Raw genomic sequence first — 20,075 nt, 5'->3', positions numbered from 1 at the left:
GCCGACACAGGCTAGGACTGGACCAATAAAATTATAAACCAAACAATGTCAAAGGGAAATAAAATCAACTACTCATGCATAAAAATCAGTCCCTAATCCAAGGGATTCCCTAATTTCAATTCAAGGAACCCTAAGGTGATAAAAAGGGGCAAATCAATTAGGGATCATGTAATATAGGGTTATGATTCATGAAAAAAATGGCTATGAGAGGATAAAAACCTGAGCCAAAAGATGATCCCGCGTGTGGACAGCAACAATGGCCCAGACGGACGTGCGTGTGATCCCGGCCGCATGTGTGTGGGGCCCACTATTCAGAAAAATGCCACCTTGGCCCTGGTCGGCCAGGGATGGACTCCAAAACCTCCAAATTTCAGCTCGATCCGATGTACGGTTTGTGCGTGGTGCTTCGCCGAAGTTTCAGCTCGCCTGCAGGCCGAAATCTGGAACCTGCTTCAATGAAGAAAGCTGATGCAACAAAAGGACAAATTCGAAGTACGGATGGTGGGGGAAGATGAAAAAAAAGATGATGGAAGATGGGGGTGAATTGGGATCGATGTGGCTTCGCACCACGGTAGTTAGCCCTTCGAAAAGGGAGGGCTTCGCATCCACTTTTGAATTCTTCCACAACTCACGAAGAGAGCAGAAAAATAAAGCAAGAATTTTTTTATTAACTTCAATGAATGAAAAGAACTACAAAGGGTGCCTATTTATAGGGAGAACCCTATACCCAAAAACTCGCACCATGTGCGACACCTATTACTTGGCGATGAAGTAAACTAAAATAAAAATCAAACAAGGAAATCTAAAATGTTCACGATGTTCTAAATAATAACAATAAGTAGAACCTAAAATATAAAATCAATCCGACGAGTGGGCCACAATCATGAGATCCCATGGTGGGCTTTTCTTGACTATCAGGCCACTTTTCTGAACCAAAACTTGTCTTCTAGCTAGGAGGCCCTCCCAGGACGTCGTCATCGAGCCAGATCGATGGTGGGGTCCTCCTTCTGCGTGCGTACGTGCGTAGGGGTGGTGGTGTGCGGGCGTGCGTGTGCACGATGTCCTCATCAACTCTCCCCGGCTGCGAAGATTTCGCCACTGGCGAAATAAAACTCCTGAACCACTCTAGGATGTCTGGATCAAGTCTCTGAAGCTCCTCCTCAGTGAGCCACGCGCTGTCCGAAGTTGGGCGTGACTTCCATTTAACTAGGTATTTCTGAAACCTGCCATCCGACGTGGAAATTATCTCATGGTCCAAGATATCCTCTATTTCCTCTCTGGGTGTGTGAAGGCTAGGTATGGGAGGCAGAGGCTGGGATGAAAGGTCGGGAAGAGGCCATGGATCAAAGGGTAAGGTTGGGACATCAGGATGGGTGGGCGAATGGCTGGACAAAGTATCAGTGGGTCCCTGAAAAGCAACTAGATCCTCCACGTTGAATATGGAACTAATTCTCATGGAAGGTGGAAGATCTACCTCATACGCATTGAGACCGTTTCGCTTTATAATTTTGAAGGGCCCAGCGCTACGCGCGTGTAACTTACGAACGGCCCCTGGAGGGTACCACTTGGGCCTGATACGGACCATCACAGAGTCCCCAATATTGAACTCTTTGAAACGTCTATGTAGGTCTGCAGAAAGTTTGTAATGCTCATTACTAGTAGTGATCTTTTGCCTGATTTCTTGATGCAATGAATATATGTGATACGCAAGAGACTCTGCAGACTCTGATGGCCTATGAGACAATGACATGGGGATAAGATCAATAGGTTTCCTAGGCTTATAACCAGTAACGACTTCAAAAGGACTTAGACCTGTGGACCTATTGACAGAACTATTGTATGCAAACTCGGCTATGGGTAGTACGGCGTCCCATGTCCTGGTATGCTCCCCCACTAAACATCGAAGTAAACTCCCTAGGCTCCTATTAATCACCTCAGTCTGGCCATCGGTCTGAGGGTGGTAAGCAGAAAAAAACTGGAGCCTAGTATTCATCATGTGCCATAGTGTCTTCCAAAAGTAACTCATAAATTTCACGTCACGGTCAGACACTATGGTTTTTGGTAACCCATGCAGTTTGACAACCTCACTAAAGAATAGCTTGGCAACATGAGAGGCGTCGGAGGTCTTAGAACAAGGAATGAAGTGGGCCATTTTAGAGAAACGGTCCACGACAACGAATATGGAGTCATGCTTTCGAATAGTCTTGGGAAGTCCAAGCACGAAGTCTATACTGATGTCCTGCCAAGGGATGAATGGGACTGGCAAAGGTGTATATAATCCTGTATTCTGTTTCCTTTGCTTTGCTAGTTGACAAGTACGACATTGCCCTATAATTTTGGCCACGTCCCACTTGAGGCTTGGCCAATGAAATCTATCCTCCACTAGGGCAATGGTCTTGTCACGACCGAAATGACCTGCAACCCCCCCTGAATGTAACTCCCAGACAAGAAAATCGCGAAGGGAGGTGCGTGGTATCCACAAGCGGTCACTCCTAAATAAATATCCGTCCAAAATCAAATACTCACTGTTAGCTCCTGATGGACTCTCTAATAAAGACGTATACATAACTCCAAAATCTTGACACTTAGAATACTCTTTTTTGATGCGCTCAAGGCCCGTAACTTCAACGTTCATGGAGTTGAGTAATGCGACTCGACGACTCAACGCGTCGGCAGGCTTATTCTCTATACCGGCCTTGTGCTTAAGCACAAAAGTTTACTCTTGAAGGAATTGAACCCACTTAGCGTGCCTGGGGCTTAATTTCTTTTGAGAGTTCAAGTATTTTAAGGCCTCGTGATATGAGAACAAGACGAATTCTTGCCGTAATAGGTAATGTCACCAATGGCGTAGTGATTGCACTACCGCGTAGAATTCCTTGTCATAGGTGGAATATCTTTGCTTCGCCTCATTCAGTTTCTCACTAAAAAAGGTGATAGGGTGCCCTTCCTGGCTAAGTACTCCCCTTATGCCGACTCCTGACGCGTCACATGCGACTTCAAAAGCTTTTGAAAAATCTGGAAGTCGCGTAACTGGAGCTTCGGTCATCTTGACCTTTATCTCCTTGAAGGCCTTCGAGGCGGCCTTTGTCCATTGAAACTCTCCCTTTTTTATGCAGTCCATGATGGGAGCCACAATGGAACTAAAGCCTCGAATGAACCGCCTATAAAAGGTGGCTAAGCCATGAAAGCTGCGCACCTCATGAATATTGAGGGGTTCAGGCCAATTAACGATGGCCTTGACCTTCTCGGGATCCACCGATACGCCCTCAGCTGACACAATAAAACCTAAGAAGATCACACTACTAGACAAGAACGCGCACTTCTTTAGGTTGGCGTACAACTTCTCGGCCCTAAGGATCCCACAAACCTGCCTCAAATGGTTGAGGTGTTGCTCCTTAGTCATGTTATAAATCAAGATATCATCAAAGTATACGACCAGGAAGTTCCCCATGAAGGGTCTCAACACTTGGGTCATCACACGCATGAAAGTGTTTGGGGCATTAGTTAACCCAAAAGGCATAACTAGCCACTCATATAGCCCATCCTTCGTTTTGAAGGCCGTCTTCCACTCATCACTAGGATGTATACGGATTTGGTGATACCCACTTTTGAGGTCGATTTTTGAGAAGATAGTAGCATTAGCCATCATATCTAGCATGTCATCAAGACGCGGTATGGAAAATCGATACTTGATTGTGATTTTGTTGATGGCCCTACTATCAACACACATCCTCCATGTGCCATCCTTCTTAGGTGTAAGAAGGGCGGGCACGGCACACGGACTCATGCTCTCTCGAATGAAACCCTTCTCTAGGAGTTCATCAATCTGCCTCTTCAACTCAGCGTGCTCCTTCGGGTTCATTCTGTAATGTGGGAGGTTTGGTAGAGTTGCCCCAGGGATTAAATCAATGACATGTTATATATCCCTCATAGGGGGAAGCTCATTCGATAAATCATCAGGAAAAACATCATAAAACTCATGTACTACCTGAATGGCCTCAGTGGGTAACTCTACGCTAGTTTCTGGTACACTCTCCCTAGCCACAAAGGCGTATATCATCGAGTCCGCCTCCGTCTCTCGCTCAAAGTCTTTGGCATTCAAAATATGGAGTGGTTTGGACTTGGACTTCGACTCCTTCACTTCTTTTGGGCCGCTCACACCACTCTGTGTGGTGAACTCTTTTCCAGTTGTATTCTTGGGTGGTAGAGGATTTAGCTTGACCTTCTTGCCCTCAAACCAGAATGTACACACATTTGAATGACCAAATATGATAACATCCCTGTCATAGAGCCACGGCCTACCCAGAATGACATGGCCCACATCCATAGGAACAACATCACACCAAATTGTGTCTTTATAAGATCCGAACTGAATAGGGACAAGACAGCGGTGCGAGACTGGAATGGATGTTTCATCAACCCAGGAGACTCTATAGGGCTGAGGATGGGCTTCCAGCTTCAAACGCAAACGACTCACAGTGCTAGTCGATGCCACGTTGGCACAACTACCACTATCCACGATCATCTTACAGCTCTTTTCCCCACATTTTGCATAAGTGTAGAAGATCGTGTTGCGGCGCCAGTCATTAGTGTTCTTGGCTTGAGCTAGGGCGCAACGCACAATTGCGAGGGTCAAAGACTCTTGTGCTCCCTCTTCCTCATCACTAGGGGTTCCGACTCGCTCATATTCCTCCTCCTCACTATCACTCTCTGGGGGCACTACTTCTACTTGCCCATCAATAAGGAGTACTTTGGTGCCCTCTCTCGTGCCGCACTAGTGAGCAAAGTGACCAAACCCCTGACACCTAAAACACCTAGTGGCCCCACTTCCACGTGAATTAGACCCGACGATCTCTTTACCCTTATCATCCTTAGGTCTGGGCTGAACATTAGGGGAAGGTTTGTTTTGGAATCCCGTGTTAGGTCTAGCCCCAGAGGGGTTGGCCTTAGTACCAGATTCGCGAAAGTCAAACCGCCTTCCCACAGATGCTTTAAGGTATTGCTCGACATCTAACACTAGTTGGTACAACTGTTCGATAGTATCTATGTCTTTGGCGAGCAATTCTCTCCTAATGTCAGGACGGAGGCCCATTTTAAAACGAGCAAAGGTGAGTACGGGGTCCTCATCAACCTCACAGCGGGTCGAGTACTCTTCGAATTTCTCAATATAGTCAGCAACACTCATGGAACTCTGTCGAAGAGACTGCCACTCCTCAATCAACCGCATGCGATAAGAGAAAGGGAGGTACTTCTCTTTCAACGTTTCTTTCATTTCTCCCCAATGGACTATTGGAAGTTCCCTCGCTCTTTCTTTTTTTCGCTCAACCGTCGCCCAAAACCTCTTTGCTTGACCCATAAGCTTCATCTTGGCGAATCGGACTCGCCGAGCATCCGACATATCATACCACTCAAAATAGTAGTCCATATCTGCCAACCAATCTAAAAAAGCTTTAGGGTCCAAGTGGCCATCAAAAGTAGGAGCATCTACCCTAACTCCCTTGAGGAGTTGTGCATCTAGGTCATATTGATCATGATGTCCCTCACAGGGTGGTGCACAGGTACGCGCCCATGACCAGCTCCTTGGCCGCCTCCATTCCTTGGTCTAACCTCCTGACCAACTGCCTGAGATTGGGCATCCTCCCCAGTGGTGGGGTTTGCCCTGAAAGAGGCCTCTATTTCTTCAAGGCGTTTATCTATGTGTTGTTCCAAATGCTTATTCAAGGACTCAACTTGCTGGGCTAACTTGGCCACTGTTTCTTTTAGTTGCTCAATGTTTAGTGTGGGGTGCAAACCGAAGCCGCAACCCGTACGTGTAGGCATACACTGACTTGCTCAACCTAAGGACCTGCCATGACAACTATATGCGTATAAAAACTAAATGACCCTACGAGACTCTATATGAAGGAGACTACACATTGTTACTAAAATTCAGCTATATATGATGGACTGAATGCATGAAGGACTCAAACAAACTAAACCCTAAATATGTGGTGAATTCCCCTATAAGAACCCTAGGCTCTGATACCAAATTTGATGCAGGACATGGAAAATTAAATATGATATGCAAGATTGCAGGCTTAGATCACACCAATTCAGAAACAATCACACAAATTCCACATCCCACATGAAAATCCAAACATTCAATTAAAGGGGAATCTATGCGGGTCCAAGCCGACACAGGCTAGGACTGGACCAATAAAATTATAAACCAAACAATGTCAAAGGGAAATAAAATCAACTACTCATGCATAAAAATCAGTCCCTAATCCAAGAGATTCCCTAATTTCAATTCAAGGAACCCTAAGGTGATAAAAAGGGGCAAATCAAATAGGGATCATGTAATATTGGGTTACGATTCATGAAAAAAATGGCTATGAGAGGATAAAAGAGGATAAAAACCTGAGCCAAAAGATGATCCCGCGTGTGGACAGCAACAATGGCCCAGACGGACGTGCGTGTGATCCCGGCCGCATGTGTGTGGAGCCCACTATTCAGAAAAATGCCACCTTGGCCCTGGTCGGCCAGGGATGGACTCCAAAACCTCCAAATTTCAGCTCGATCCGATGTACGGTTTGTGCGTGGTGCTCCGTCGAAGTTTCAGCTCGCCCGCGGGCCGAAATCTGGAAACCTGCTTCAATGAAGAAATCTGATGCAACAAAAGGACAAATTTGAAGTACGGATGGTGGGAGAAGATGAAAAAAAAGATGATGGAAGATGGGGGTGAATTGGGATCGATGTGGCTTCGCACCACGGTAGTTAGCCCTTCGAAAAGGGAGGGCTTCACACCCACTTTTGAATTCTTCCACAACTCACGAAGAGAGCAGAAAAATAAAGCAGAAATTTTTTTATTAACTTCAATGAATGAAAAGAACTACAAAGGGTGCCTATTTATAGGGAGAACCCTATACCCAAAAACTCGCACCATGTGCGACACCTATTACTTGGCGATGAAGTAAACTAAAATAAAAACCAAACAAGGAAATCTAAAGCGTTCACGATGTTCTAAATAATAACAATAAGCAAAACCTAAAATATAAAACCAATCCGACGAGTGGGCCACGATCATGAGATCTCATGGTGAGCTTTTCTTGACTATCGGGCCACTTTTCTGAACCAAAACTTGTCTTCTAGCTAGGAGGCCCTCCCTGGACGTCGTCATCGAGCCAGATCGATGGTGGGGTCCTCCTTCTGCGTGCGTACGTGCGTAGGGGTGGTGGTGTGCGGGCGTGCGTGTGCACGATGTCCTCATCACCTTCATTAAGCGGGTGCGATGGGATTGTTGTTCTTATCCAAAAATAAATCTGGTCCAGGCGGACCACTATATTAGAAACAGGTGATGGGTTAGAAAACTTCAGCCTAGTTTTTATCAGCCATAAATTTGTATCGTGAACTATTGCCCACCCGACTAGTGGACTGACCTGATACTTGGCCCAGGCCATCTATGTAGAGGTAGCCCTCTGATGGGTAGACTGTATCTCATTCCTATTTCCATGCTGGTACACCTGGCGTGTACATGGGCTACCTTTAACATGTGTGTGGGCTTAGCAAAGCTCTTTCACTAATGCCTTGTCATGATGTAGGTATGGTGTATGCAATTGACGTAAACAAGGGCCGCTTAAGAATTCTCGAAGAGACAGCCAAGTCACACAATGTCAATGATGTCATCACTGTTGTGCATGCTAACCTTCCTATATTTTCTGTAAGTTATTTACCAACAGAAAATTAATGAATAAAATAAAGGAAATTTTGAGTTCATCAGGATAATCCACATTTTCAATTTTCTCCTAACTACGCTTGCAATGTTCTAAATCATCTATTACATATTAAGATGGGTATATTGTTTGTATTCTAAACTTATATGTGTTATCCTTGGGGAATGTATCATTGAGATGCATCTATTTTTTGCTTTCCGCCTTTTTATTGTTTGGTATTTGTTATTGCAGATATGTACATGAGGGGCTATGCCATGAGCAGAAGATCATTCACTTTCATGCTAATTCTTAGTTAATTATGTCGCTGAAATGCTTCATTTTCTTTAAATAGCCATGTTGGAAACACATCTGCAACATATTAGGAAAGCATGATGCACATTGCAATGGCTATCTGGAAAAACCACAATTTTACTACTCTTCTTTTTAGGCTTATACATTATATGCAATTTACACCCACTGTGATGGTTTAATTCACGTATACTTTTTGCTCTTGGTTAATATAGTAATCCAAATTCTCACTATTGTACAATAATGCCTCTAATAATGAATATTCATGGTGGAAAGAGTAATTGTGACTAGAAAGCTATATATTAGTCTCTCCGTTTACGTTAACTAGTGTATTAAATAGCGTAGCTTACTCCAATAGAGTAAATCTCTTGTAGTGTACGCTACAGGGGTTGTAGCATACGCTACAGCTGCGTAGCGTGCGTACGATACGATGCACTATTTTATATATATATATATAAAAGTTTTATGTATTTGAAATGGTACCAAACTCATATTTTTAAAAACATTGTAATGTAAAATTGATACCAAAATTACTTTATTGTTTCTAACTTTAAACAATGGTGCTTTTTTATTAAAACGTGTGTTGAATTCACACCATAAAGATATCTTAAAAACTTAAATTTTAAAGAAAAGAATTCAAAAGAGGGTTTTCAAAAACCCCTCTTTCAAACCATAGCCTCCAATGCAACTTCTCCTCCATTTCTTTGAATCTAGCGATCCAGAAGGCCATTGAAGGGGATATTTCGGCCAATCATTGGAGCTTGCAAGGTCTATTTGCTGTATTTTAAAGAACATTGGAGCTGAAACAAAGGAGAAATCAAATTTCCCCCTGTCCGTATTTGTACGACCACGAAATTGTAAATTTCAGAGTTTTGATTGATTAAATCTCTTTTTGAGCTTGTAAAACTAAGAGGTATGTTCTTGCACCTTAATGAGTTCCTTTTCATTTAGAATGAAGTTTTGTTAGTTATTTTGGATTTGTTTTTTGTTTTGTTTTGTTTTTTTTAATATCAAAATGTCAGTTACCATGCAATATTTGTAGGATAGGGTTGGTATGCAATTTTTTTCATTTCATTTTTGAAGGTGGTGTTTGTATGGGTGGTATGCATTGTTTTCTATGGTGTGGCCCATGTGGAGCTCACTATGGGTTGTGTATGGATGTGGATATTCATTGTTTTCTACGGTGTGGCACACATGGGCCCCAGTGAGGTGTGTGTATGGGTGGATATTCATCTGGTGTTGCCCACCATGAGCATGCATTGGCTGAAAATTCAGGCTGGTCTACCTACTAGTTAACTTATACATGCATGTTGTGTATGGGTGTTCGGTAATTTTCTTTTGACTACCCTTTTTATCATATATGCATGACCAGTGTTTTAAGCAATAGTTAGTGTGTAGCCTAGTATTCACCCCTCTGAAACATGAGGCTTAAGCTATTTAGCATGTAGCATAAGCTACAAGCCGCTTCTAAAATTTTAATTAGGGTTGTGCTTGGTTGTGCAAAATATCATGATATGATATTTGGCACCAAAATTTAATGACATTTTGTGCAACCAAAGACAACCTAAAATAATAGGAAAATAAATAAAGATTAAGTTTAAAGGTAAAGAAAGAGCAACCTAATTGATTTAATATGGTTACTAATATTATTTTACTATAATCATTGAAAGAATTGACTACTTTTTTATTACAAAATAAAAATGTAATAAATCATTGAAAACATCAATTGATTTTAATGTTTTAGTGAAAAATAACTTGTAATGTAAGCTATGTAGGCTATTTTCATGAGCTATACAATATTAAGGCGCCTAAGCTACGCTACATAGTGTATGCTACATGCTACATAGCGAAGCTATTTAAAACAATGCATCTACCTTCTTGATGAGTGGACTAGATTGATTTTGTGTTAGAGTGTGTTCATGTGGGTCCATTGGAGTAATGGGCCCCACCAAGGGTTGGCAATAGGTTGAGTAGGGGTCATCTTGAGCTTGACCTTTGCTAAATGCGCTCAACATCGAGGCTTGACCCCGACCTGTGACCAGAAGTGAGATGACTAGGCTTGCTTGTGAGTAGATTCTTATGTGCAAGCATGGCTTGGTCCAACACACTTACAAAATGATATGAATTAGGGATGCTTGAACTTGTGACCTTTTATTTCTATTTAAACTATGTTGAGAAGAAAACAAGAAAAGTAGAAGAAAAGGGAAGGAAAAGAGAGCTTCTACCATCAAGGAGTTATGGGATACTTTGAAAGAGTAGGAGGTTAGATACATAGGCGCTCAAGTTAGACACATGGCCTACATCAACGTAAATTAAACCTGCCATGCTGTGGAATTAATTGTTGCCTAGTCACAGTCCCAAAATCAGATTGATCGAGCAATATTAGCCTTTGATTAGTGGGCACTTGGTATTCGAAATAGGACCCTTTTATATTTTTCATTTTAAACAGTCCAATAAATTTCCACCAATCCAATAATTAGATAATCAAATAAGTGTAATTGTTGGTTCATGATATAACTAAACTGGAACCCATGATTTCAACAATTTTAATTTGAATTACTTTTGGACCACACATGCAATTTCTAAGTACTTGCATATCATCCATCAAATTCAGCGAGGATGTCAAAGTTTTCTCTTTAACCTCTTTCTCTCTCTTAACATCTTTTTAGAACACAACCCTAAACAAAACTTAATAAAATGATATTGCTCACCCGAGTACTGAATTCGATGTAACATTTTAAACACTCCCTCAAGCCATAGGATAGATATCACACAAACCTAGCTTGCTTCAGATATCTTTAATTCAGTAATTCCATGTCGATTGGAAGCCTTCATGAAGATGCTGGCCAATTGCTTGTTTGAACGAATGAATGGAGTAATTTAGACAAAGTGACATTCCACCTTTTTTTATATTGTAATTTCTTTAATTTTTACAGAAAGGTAGGAGCACACCACCTATTATTGTGTTAAATCGCAAAAATGGCCTTACAAATTTCGGGTGGGTGCCACAAAAAAGAAACGGGCATCACCTATCATATAAAACTGCCTTATTAGACCAATACAACTAGGGGTGTCAATGGGCCCGGCTCGGGCATTTCAAAATAAGAATTTTGTCCAGCCGAGCTCGAAACAGTTCAAAATCTGGGCCGAAACCAACCTTAAGCCTAGCCCATTGACAACCCTATATCCAACAACAGGCCAAACCTCGCCTAAACAAACAAAAAAAAAAGAAGAAAAAGAAACTAAAAGAACCGAGAGAATCCAAGCTGCTTGCAACAAGAGGGCCCATAGACCAATCTAGCGGAGGGAAAGATGTTCGAGGAGGACACGAGTCATGCCACCATAGCTTGCTCAACGCCTAGATCTGAATACTAAAATCCTGCACAAAACAGGGCCACTCCAAAGCAATCCACCTCACTGCTGTAACCTTGACAACCTTCAGCTAGTAACACGCAGAACATAACCAAACTCAATAGTATACGAGCCAAAATACAAACAACCACACTATTGCCCTAGACCACGTCAGACAGATGGGTACCTCCACCTCGGACCTGTGTAAACCAAATCAGACGCAAGCACAACCAAGAGGGCCAAACTTTGGCATGGATCAGACCCCCACATCAACAAACCTTGCCCTTCGTGTAATCGTTGAAAAAAAAAAGAACCCGCAGGAATGTTGAGAAACAATGCACGCTTTTGACCCCCACAATTACCCCACATGCCCATGATGTAACAAATTCAGATTGCCAAAAGGTCGGGCCACTCAAAGGTCACGAGCAATAAGACCAATGACGTCTTAACCAAAGCAACAGATAATGTGGCTGACACCCCCATTCTCAGCCAGGCAACCCCGGAATCGAACCAAATTACCTCAATGTTAATATTATTGAAGGCCCTAATACCATTGGACTAAAAAGCAAATGGACAACAACTATTGTAACAGAGCTGGGGCACCTGCACAAAAATGGAAGGAGATTTCCACCTTTGAACATGATCGACACCCATTTAGCCCACGCAACAACCGGGAGATAACACAACCCATCCACCAAATCCCTAGCATAGGAATTTCATAAATTACTGATTGACTAGGACTTGTAGGAGAAAAAAACCTCATCCTAACATAGGCTTAAATCTGAATTCAATTGAAATCATTTGTCTTGTGCGAGTTTTAACTTATTACGGCGGTTTAAAGGCTAGGGAATGGGGGAAATGGGTTTGGGGTTGGAACATTAAGGTTGAAGTTTTGGGAGGTTTCTGGTTGGGATTTTGGGTTAAGGGTTTTAGGACTTGCAGCTTTGGGATTTTGAAAATTTTGGTTGGTTTTTTTTTTTTTTTGTTTGTTTGTTTGTTTGTTATACGAAATTAGGGGATTTTGGTGGAAATTAGAACTAGGGTTTTAGAGATTTAGGGTTAGGGATTTTAAGGATTTAAGGTTTTGAGAACTAGGTTTGGATAACTAGGATTTTGAGAACTAGGTTTGGATGGATTAGGGGTTGTGGAAAGAAGAAGAATGAAGGTTTTAAAGAAGAAGAAATAAGAAAAAGAAAGGTGGGTTGTAGAGATGGAGAAGAAGAAATACCTTGAAGAGAAGAAAAAAAAAAGATGATATTGTTGAGAAGGAAGAAGTGAAAAACATAACTAGGGAATCACTCCGTATGGTTTTGCACAACTAATCCAATTATAGGATGATTTATTTATTTATTTTTGCTCAATTTCAAAGTAAAAGGAGAGAAATCTCTTTCATTCATAACATGCATATTGACTAGGGTGGGGGCGTCCAACCCTTTATAGTCTCAGAAAATAAATATTGTTCATACATATATAAAGTTTTCAATTTTTTTACTTTAACTTCTTTTTTCACTATGGTTTTTTTTTTTTGAAAGTCTAAACTGTATTAAACATGTACTTTTCATTCTCTAAAATTTTGGTGTATCCGATTTTTTGACTGGATTTTTAACAATCAAGACCAGATTAAATATGAACATTTCTTGTCTCTGGTTTTTTTTTTTGGTTCTATGCCATTTTGCTAAAATATGGTTGATCCAAATCGTTGCCACTCCTAGCTCCCACTAACCTCGATACAGATTGATTTCTATTATGAGGGATCGAGAGAACAATTGCTGCCCCAATAACTGCTTCAATGTCTTTTCAATAGATATAACAAAGATAGAGCAAATGTCTAATTTTGGTTGGCAAGAATCAAATAAATTAGAAAATGTTGTGAGATTTACATTGAACACATTCAGTAGCCGTGAACCCCACACCAAATTGTTGCAGCACAATTGGCACATCTTTGGATATTGCAGGTCCTAATATCATGTCGATTCTGACATTTAAGATGTTCAGAGTCACAGATATCGCAATTACTACTGATTCCCTGTAGCCTTAATTGCAAACTAATATATTGATTTTTAGGCAAAATTTTTGCTGTTGGTGGTGGTGCCCTTATCCAGGAAGCATAAGATCCTCTGTATTTTTTATTTTTATTTTTATTTTTATTTTTATTTTTTTTGAGTTTATACAGATTTCCGAGGGAACTTTCTTCATTATTTTTATAAAATACTATCTGGATGATTCAATCTTTTATTGAGGCATGTTATTTATGCAGTGCTTTGGATCTTTTTGCCATCATTTCCTGTTACAATTTTTGTTTCTAATTCACAAAGCTTTTGATTTTTGTAGGAAAAGATATCCAAGAAGTTTGATAAAGTTTTGTTGGATGCTCCTTGTTCTGGATTGGGTGTCCTCTCCAAGGTATTCCTTAAACAAGTTCATATTTCTTGAAAAGATAATTAAATTGGGATTATTTTGGAATTTGGAAAAAAAATAAAATAGCCAATATTGGTTTGAATCATCAAACAGCTGCAATCACTGATAGTATTGACTTATAATATTATTTCTTTTTGGGTCAGTAATTGTTCATGTGCTTGCTTCTAAGATGCATTGATTGGTAATGGTAGGTGTTTTGCGAACATGATTATTTTATGCCTTTCCTAAGTCTTAATGACTAAATCTTCCTTTCCCATTCAATTTGTTGTTCAAGAGAGCGGACTTACGTTGGAACTGGAGATTAGAGGATTTGGAACAGTTGACAAATTTACAAGATGAGCTCCTTGATGCAGCTTCATTGTAAGAGTTCAAACCCTTTCTTCTCCTCTTAGTTTTCTCTTAGAGGCCTTGTGCTATGTAACATGTTTGGTTCTTTTTTAAAATAAAAATAAAAATTGTGATGCTAGGCAAATGTTCTTTATGCTCTTGCTTTTGTTTTTGTTTTACATGGCCATTTAGTTTTAATGCAATTCTATGTATCTGGATTACTTTATGGTTTTCTCTGAAAAACTATGTTTACACGACAGCTGTTTTTGTTTTTTCCAAGAACCACAAAGTACAATATTAGATTGCCAAAGATATGATAACAAGCTAATGTATATCCCATAATACTGCAGTGTTTTAAGGTTCCTTCAAAAGAATGGTGCCTTCTAGATTTTTACATTGACGTTATTGCATTTATAGATTAGTGAAGCCTGGAGGGACACTAGTGTATGGTACTTGTTCTATTGATCCCAAGGTGTCCCGTATCGGGATCGGTTGGCGTAACGGTGCCCTCCGAAACCGATACGGATACGGGAGCGTAACGGCAATACGGGGGTGTAACGGCCCGTAACGGCGCAATTTTTTTATTTTTTTTTGGGCCAAAAAAATATGAAAAAATATGGATTAAATCCAGAATATTCTAAGCATTCCAAATATGCATTCATTTATAAATTGGAGCATGTTTATGGTGGTGTAACGGTCCCCTCTTTGGTGAAAAGTTGTATCGGACTGTCTAATGAATTTATGAACCAGATAACCTGAATTTGACTACAAAATTTATATATTTAATTTTCTAAATATCTAATTTATATACTTGACAACTTGATATCATTTCTCCCAATAGTTCTTTAAAAAAATGAAATTAAATTCAGGTAGATGGCGTTGCCAATTTGGGGCTGACTTGGAGGACCAATCTATGCACCAAATCAGCCTCAAATTCATGCAATTTATTGTCATTATCCCACTTATGAATTGGTGGACATTTATTGGATAGTGAATCATGAAAAAAATCAAAAGACCCTATTTTAAAAAATAAAAGTCCACAAATTAACAATTAAAACTATTCAAACAATTTGATTTTGGCATTGTGAGTTAGCAATTGCAGTTCATAATTTAATTGCTAAATTTTAAGTTAATATATGTCTCGTGTACAATTTTTTAAGGCTCGAATTAGGCGGGACTCGGATTGTAAAGTGTAGCACACGTGTTAAAGTTTTTTGGGCCCCACCCGTGATGAATGTGTTATATCCACACCGTCCATCCATTTTGCCAAATAATTTTAGGGCATGAGCCCAAAAATGAGGCACATCCAAAGCTCAGGTGGACTACACCATAAGAAACAACACTAATTAAACGTTCATCATTAAAAATTTATTGGGGGCTACAAAAGTTTTAGATCAAGCTGACATGTGTGTTTTCTCTTCATCCACGTTAGTGTGACCCAATTAATAGGTTAGATTGAAAATAAACGTTACAATGGACCTTAAGAAAATTTTAATGGTGATCATTTTATAACCACTGTTTCCTATGGTGTGGTCCACATGAGATTTGGATATTATTAATTTTTTAGATCCTGACGTAAAATGACGTGGCAAAATGGATGGACGACATGGATAAAATATATACATCATGGTGGGGCCCACTCGGGTCTGATCAAATCAGATTGGATGGAAAATAAACGTTACCGTGGGCCCTACGAATTGTTTAACTGTGAAAATATTATCTCCGCTGCTATTTTTGGTGTGGTCCAGATGATCTTTGGATATAATTCATTTTTTGGGAAGTGCTCTAAAATGATCTCTGAAAATAGGTGAACGGTGTAGATGTAATAAATACATCACTGTGGAGCTCATATAACTTTGATCTCCTTTGAACCGTTCGTACAACTCGGAGCTCGAGGAGTGTCAGCGCTCGTCTTAGCGTGACACGTACCTACAGCAGTCAGCTTCTGTTTTCGATACTGAAATGAAAAAACAGAGAGAGGGAAACCGAAAAGAAAAGAGGGAAAGAAGAGAGAGAGAGAGAGAGAGAGAGAGAGAGAGAGAGAGAGAGAGAGAAGAAGAAGAGGAGGAAGAAGGCCGCAGCCGGGGCCGCAGCCGCAGCCGCAGAAGAAGAAGAAGAAGAAAGAGAAGAAGAAGAAAATAAAGGAAAAGAGGTATGTTTTTTTTTTTAAAAAAAAAAAAAAAATTTTTAAAGGCCCGTAACAGCCGTTACGGGTCACTAATGGCCGTTACACCCGTAACGGGCCCGTAATGGCCGTTACGTGTACAGAATATGGACTCGGCCGATATGACCCCGAAACGCGTAATGGGTACCACCATTACTGTTACGTATCGGCCGTTACGGCCGATACGTAACCGTTTTGGGACACCTTATTTGATCCTGAAGAGAATGAGGAGAGAGTGGCTGCCTTTCTCCTCAAGCATCCGGTATGGACTCTTTTCTTTTTTTGCATGGCTCACTGTTTTCCTCTTTTAAGAATTTGACGGTCAATATCTTGATAGTTCATAATACGTAACATTTCAGTAATGGTTTTCTTGGATTGGTTGGCTCGTCTTCTCCTTCTTGGGTTCTAGCCTCTTTTCTGGAATCATCATTATTCAAAGTCAGCAACTTTTCTGTTATTAAGAGTATATACTCTTCTACGCATGCCAACCTTGCTTGTGTGAGTACATCTGAGACGTGCACAAGCAGGTCCTTGCCATTGGGATGGTGAGGTCTGTCCATTAATCAAGACAGCTGTAACATATGTTGAATATCGGCTGCTTGAAATTTCTTCATTTCTTGAGCCACCCATTATTTTTTAATTACATATTTGGTGACTTGATTGCTTGAGTGGTGTGGTTTTGAGGCCAGGTTTGTAAACCACGGAGCCAACCTTATGCACGAATCAGATGTCCTTTCAAGTGCCCATTTGGCATGTGAGTTTCCAAGTAGAGGTGCTTGTTGGGTTAGAGAAGCTTCTGCTGTAATATTGCTAATTTGTGTGTATTCCCCAACTTGTCCAAATTTCTATTCTCTCAATTTTTGAGAGAGAGAAAATTAAGTCTGTGTTACTTGTGGCCTATTTATTTATTTATTTATTTATTCGTTTTGTTTGTTTGTTTGTTTTTGTTTTTGCTGTTACTTCTCCATGATATTAAAAAAAGAAAAAGAAAAAAAGGGAAAAGCTTGACATATTGGCATGTTGCAGTTATGTGCTTTTGTTATGATTGGGGTGGGTGCTTTCTACCCAAATCTGATCAGCATCATTTCATGTCCTACCTGGAAGGAAATGCATGGTGATTTTGGGATCCAAAAAAAACCCCCCTCATATACACACACACACACACACACACACACGCACACACAATTCCAGTTAGGGCACACGTTAGTTAGGTTCTACCTAGTGGGGCATTTAACCAAGCACACTTTTAGTTTTTCTAACTCTTCTTACTTTCACACCTTAAACATTTTTACTATGAAATTGATTGCAGGAGTTCACTATAGATCTTGCTCATAGGTACGTCCCACCTGATTTTGTTACAGACAAAGGGTTCTTCTTCTCCAACCCAGTCAAACATCATCTTGATGGATCATTTGCGGCCCGCCTGGTCCAATCTGTAGACCACAAGATGAACCCTGGGTAAGCAGACCAAGAATAGTGTAATTTCTATTTTCTTGAAAATTGCTTCAATTCTCATTGAGGGTAAATTTTTTTAGAGCAATTAAAAATCAAAGCACGTTGAGCCACCACTCTAATCATATTCGTCGAAATCACTTTTTTGGAGTGCAGATAGCAACCAAAACATGAGCCTCTCCTCTTTAATCAAGACAAGGTAGGGTCATGATGGGATACAATTATCCAACAAGAAACTTATCTCTTGTAACTAATGTTGTCAAAATCGTTATCATATTGCAAATCGTAATTGGGGTTGAATTGTATCGAGTCACAAATCATAAATCGTAAGTTTTTTTTTTTCAAAATAAAAATTTAAAAAAATATATAAATAAATCAGAAAAAAATTAAAGACTTAAACACTATCATGACATGGTATTACTTAAAAAAAGTTACATGACTCTCATCTTTCCTCTTTTTATTTTTTTATTTTTTTATTTTTTTTGTCTTTCAAGAAATTATCCTAGTAAAAAAATAATACAAGGATCCTTTAATAATTTATGTTCTTATTACTTTTCTTGAATGTAGAATTGGATTAGAAAAGCGGCATTTGATTCCTTAGACCAACGGAAAAAGATATTTTGATTTCTAACCATCATTCCACTATACATATACGTCAAGATGATCATAACCATCCATACAAACATTCTAGATGGGTTGTAAATCAATTAAGTTTTTTGTTCAGTTAAGAAGTAAGAAATCATACAAAAAACACTACCATTTAACATTGAAGAAAAAATATATAATTTAATCTCTTATAAAGAACAAAATAATATAATTTACCTTTTCTAAATTATATATATATATAATTTTTTTTTTCTAAACAATTCTTAATGCCCTCACCAATTTAAAAACATAAAATGAAACCGAAAAGCTGAAAATAGAAGAAAACAAGTATAATTTGAATCGTAATTCAAGGTTTGAATTATAAATCATAGGGATTTAAATCATAAAATCGTAAGATTCATATAAAAAAGGGATTCAAATAATTTGATTCCAGATTAAACTTAAATCCTAAATCATAGGATTTTGACAACACCGCTTGTAACAATTTTCCTAGAGAATAGCATGTCATCATTACAAGTTAGGGAAGTGCAAATGGCTTCCCTTTTCTTCATCAAATGAATGCACTTTGCATTTTCTAAAATTTGTGCATTGTGATTTGTGGGGTCCACTTAAATTTTATTTTATTTTTGATGATCCAAACCATTGATGACGTGGGACCCATAATGGATGTGCCATTGCCCAGAAGCCTCCCAAGTTGAAAGTATACATAATGCCACCAGAAGCTAGGAGGTTTCTGGTGCGTCGCCTATTCATAATAGGAGGCTAATAGCAAAGAATAGGGATCACCAAACAGTGGGTCCACATTGGAACGTCTACATTTTCTGATGATCAGAACGCTACATAATTCACCGTTTGTAGTGGGGACAGGTGGCAACAGATTTCAGGCCGAAGTTGTACTCTGACACTAAAAAAGGTGGAGATGATCCTCTCACACCAGACATCTCAAATAAAGGTGTTCCTGACAGAATTAAAACAAAACAACAAGCATATTTTCAACCAATGCAATTGATAGTTAATGAACCACACATGAAACTTCAATACTTTCTACAGTCTAGGAGATGCACTTGTTCTGGACCATCCAATTACTTGGCCGCATTTTGTATGGACCATAACTAAAACCCAATTTGATTAACTAATGTTAATAGTTGGATTGATGGACCTATCGTGGACAATGTCAGCAATCTAATTAGAAGCAACATCCAAGGGGTTAGCATATCAATTTAAGAATCCAAAGTCACACACAAGATTCCTTTATGTGGTCCTTTTGAAGGCACAAATCCGATGTTAGGATTGTTAGATGAGTCTAATTTGAGCAATGACCTATTTAAGATGGTGGTTATAGTATTCTACATAAGACATGGTTACAAACACGTGCTATATACAATAATCAAGCTCGATATGTGATCTAGCATGCCCACACAACCCAAATACATAATAAGTTTAAGCCTAGTCCTCTTTGTTCATGGGGAGCTAAGCTTCCACTTAACAGTTGAGGATAGGCGTGGATTAAAAATTCTATCCCATGTTTTGCTTAATACATTTCATTGATTGTGCTTGGTGCAATCTTTTTCTTCCCAAAAGGAGGTAATAATTTGAAGAGCTAATGGGGATTTATGATAGAAGTTGTGGAAGTTTGATTTGGCTGCCAACTCGACACAAGCCCCCCTATCTAGCCTTAGGACGGGTAATGGGAACACAAAACACACGGTATAAGTAATGTGAACACAAAACACATGGTACAACAAGAAAAAAGAGGA

General features: G+C 39.7%; 1 protein-coding gene across 1 annotated transcript in view; it reads left to right on the top strand.

Annotated features, from left to right (window-relative positions):
• The window catches only part of LOC131255187 (uncharacterized), a 124,263-nt gene that overhangs the window by 9,246 nt on the left and 94,942 nt on the right, over positions 1 to 20,075 (top strand). Inside the window, exons 3-9 of the mRNA XM_058255884.1 lie at positions 7,581 to 7,699; positions 13,683 to 13,754; positions 14,044 to 14,129; positions 14,514 to 14,541; positions 16,473 to 16,522; positions 16,620 to 16,698; positions 17,570 to 17,718. Of these exons, the coding sequence (XP_058111867.1) occupies positions 7,581 to 7,699; positions 13,683 to 13,754; positions 14,044 to 14,129; positions 14,514 to 14,541; positions 16,473 to 16,522; positions 16,620 to 16,698; positions 17,570 to 17,718 (583 nt within the window). The remainder of the gene's footprint in view (positions 1 to 7,580; positions 7,700 to 13,682; positions 13,755 to 14,043; positions 14,130 to 14,513; positions 14,542 to 16,472; positions 16,523 to 16,619; positions 16,699 to 17,569; positions 17,719 to 20,075) is intronic.

Source organism: Magnolia sinica, chromosome 9 (assembly GCF_029962835.1).
Source record: "Magnolia sinica isolate HGM2019 chromosome 9, MsV1, whole genome shotgun sequence".
In the NCBI taxonomy this organism is placed as follows: Eukaryota; Viridiplantae; Streptophyta; class Magnoliopsida; order Magnoliales; family Magnoliaceae; genus Magnolia; species Magnolia sinica.
Note: the sequence above shows the minus strand (reverse complement) of the source record. Positions and strands in the feature narration are given on the sequence as shown.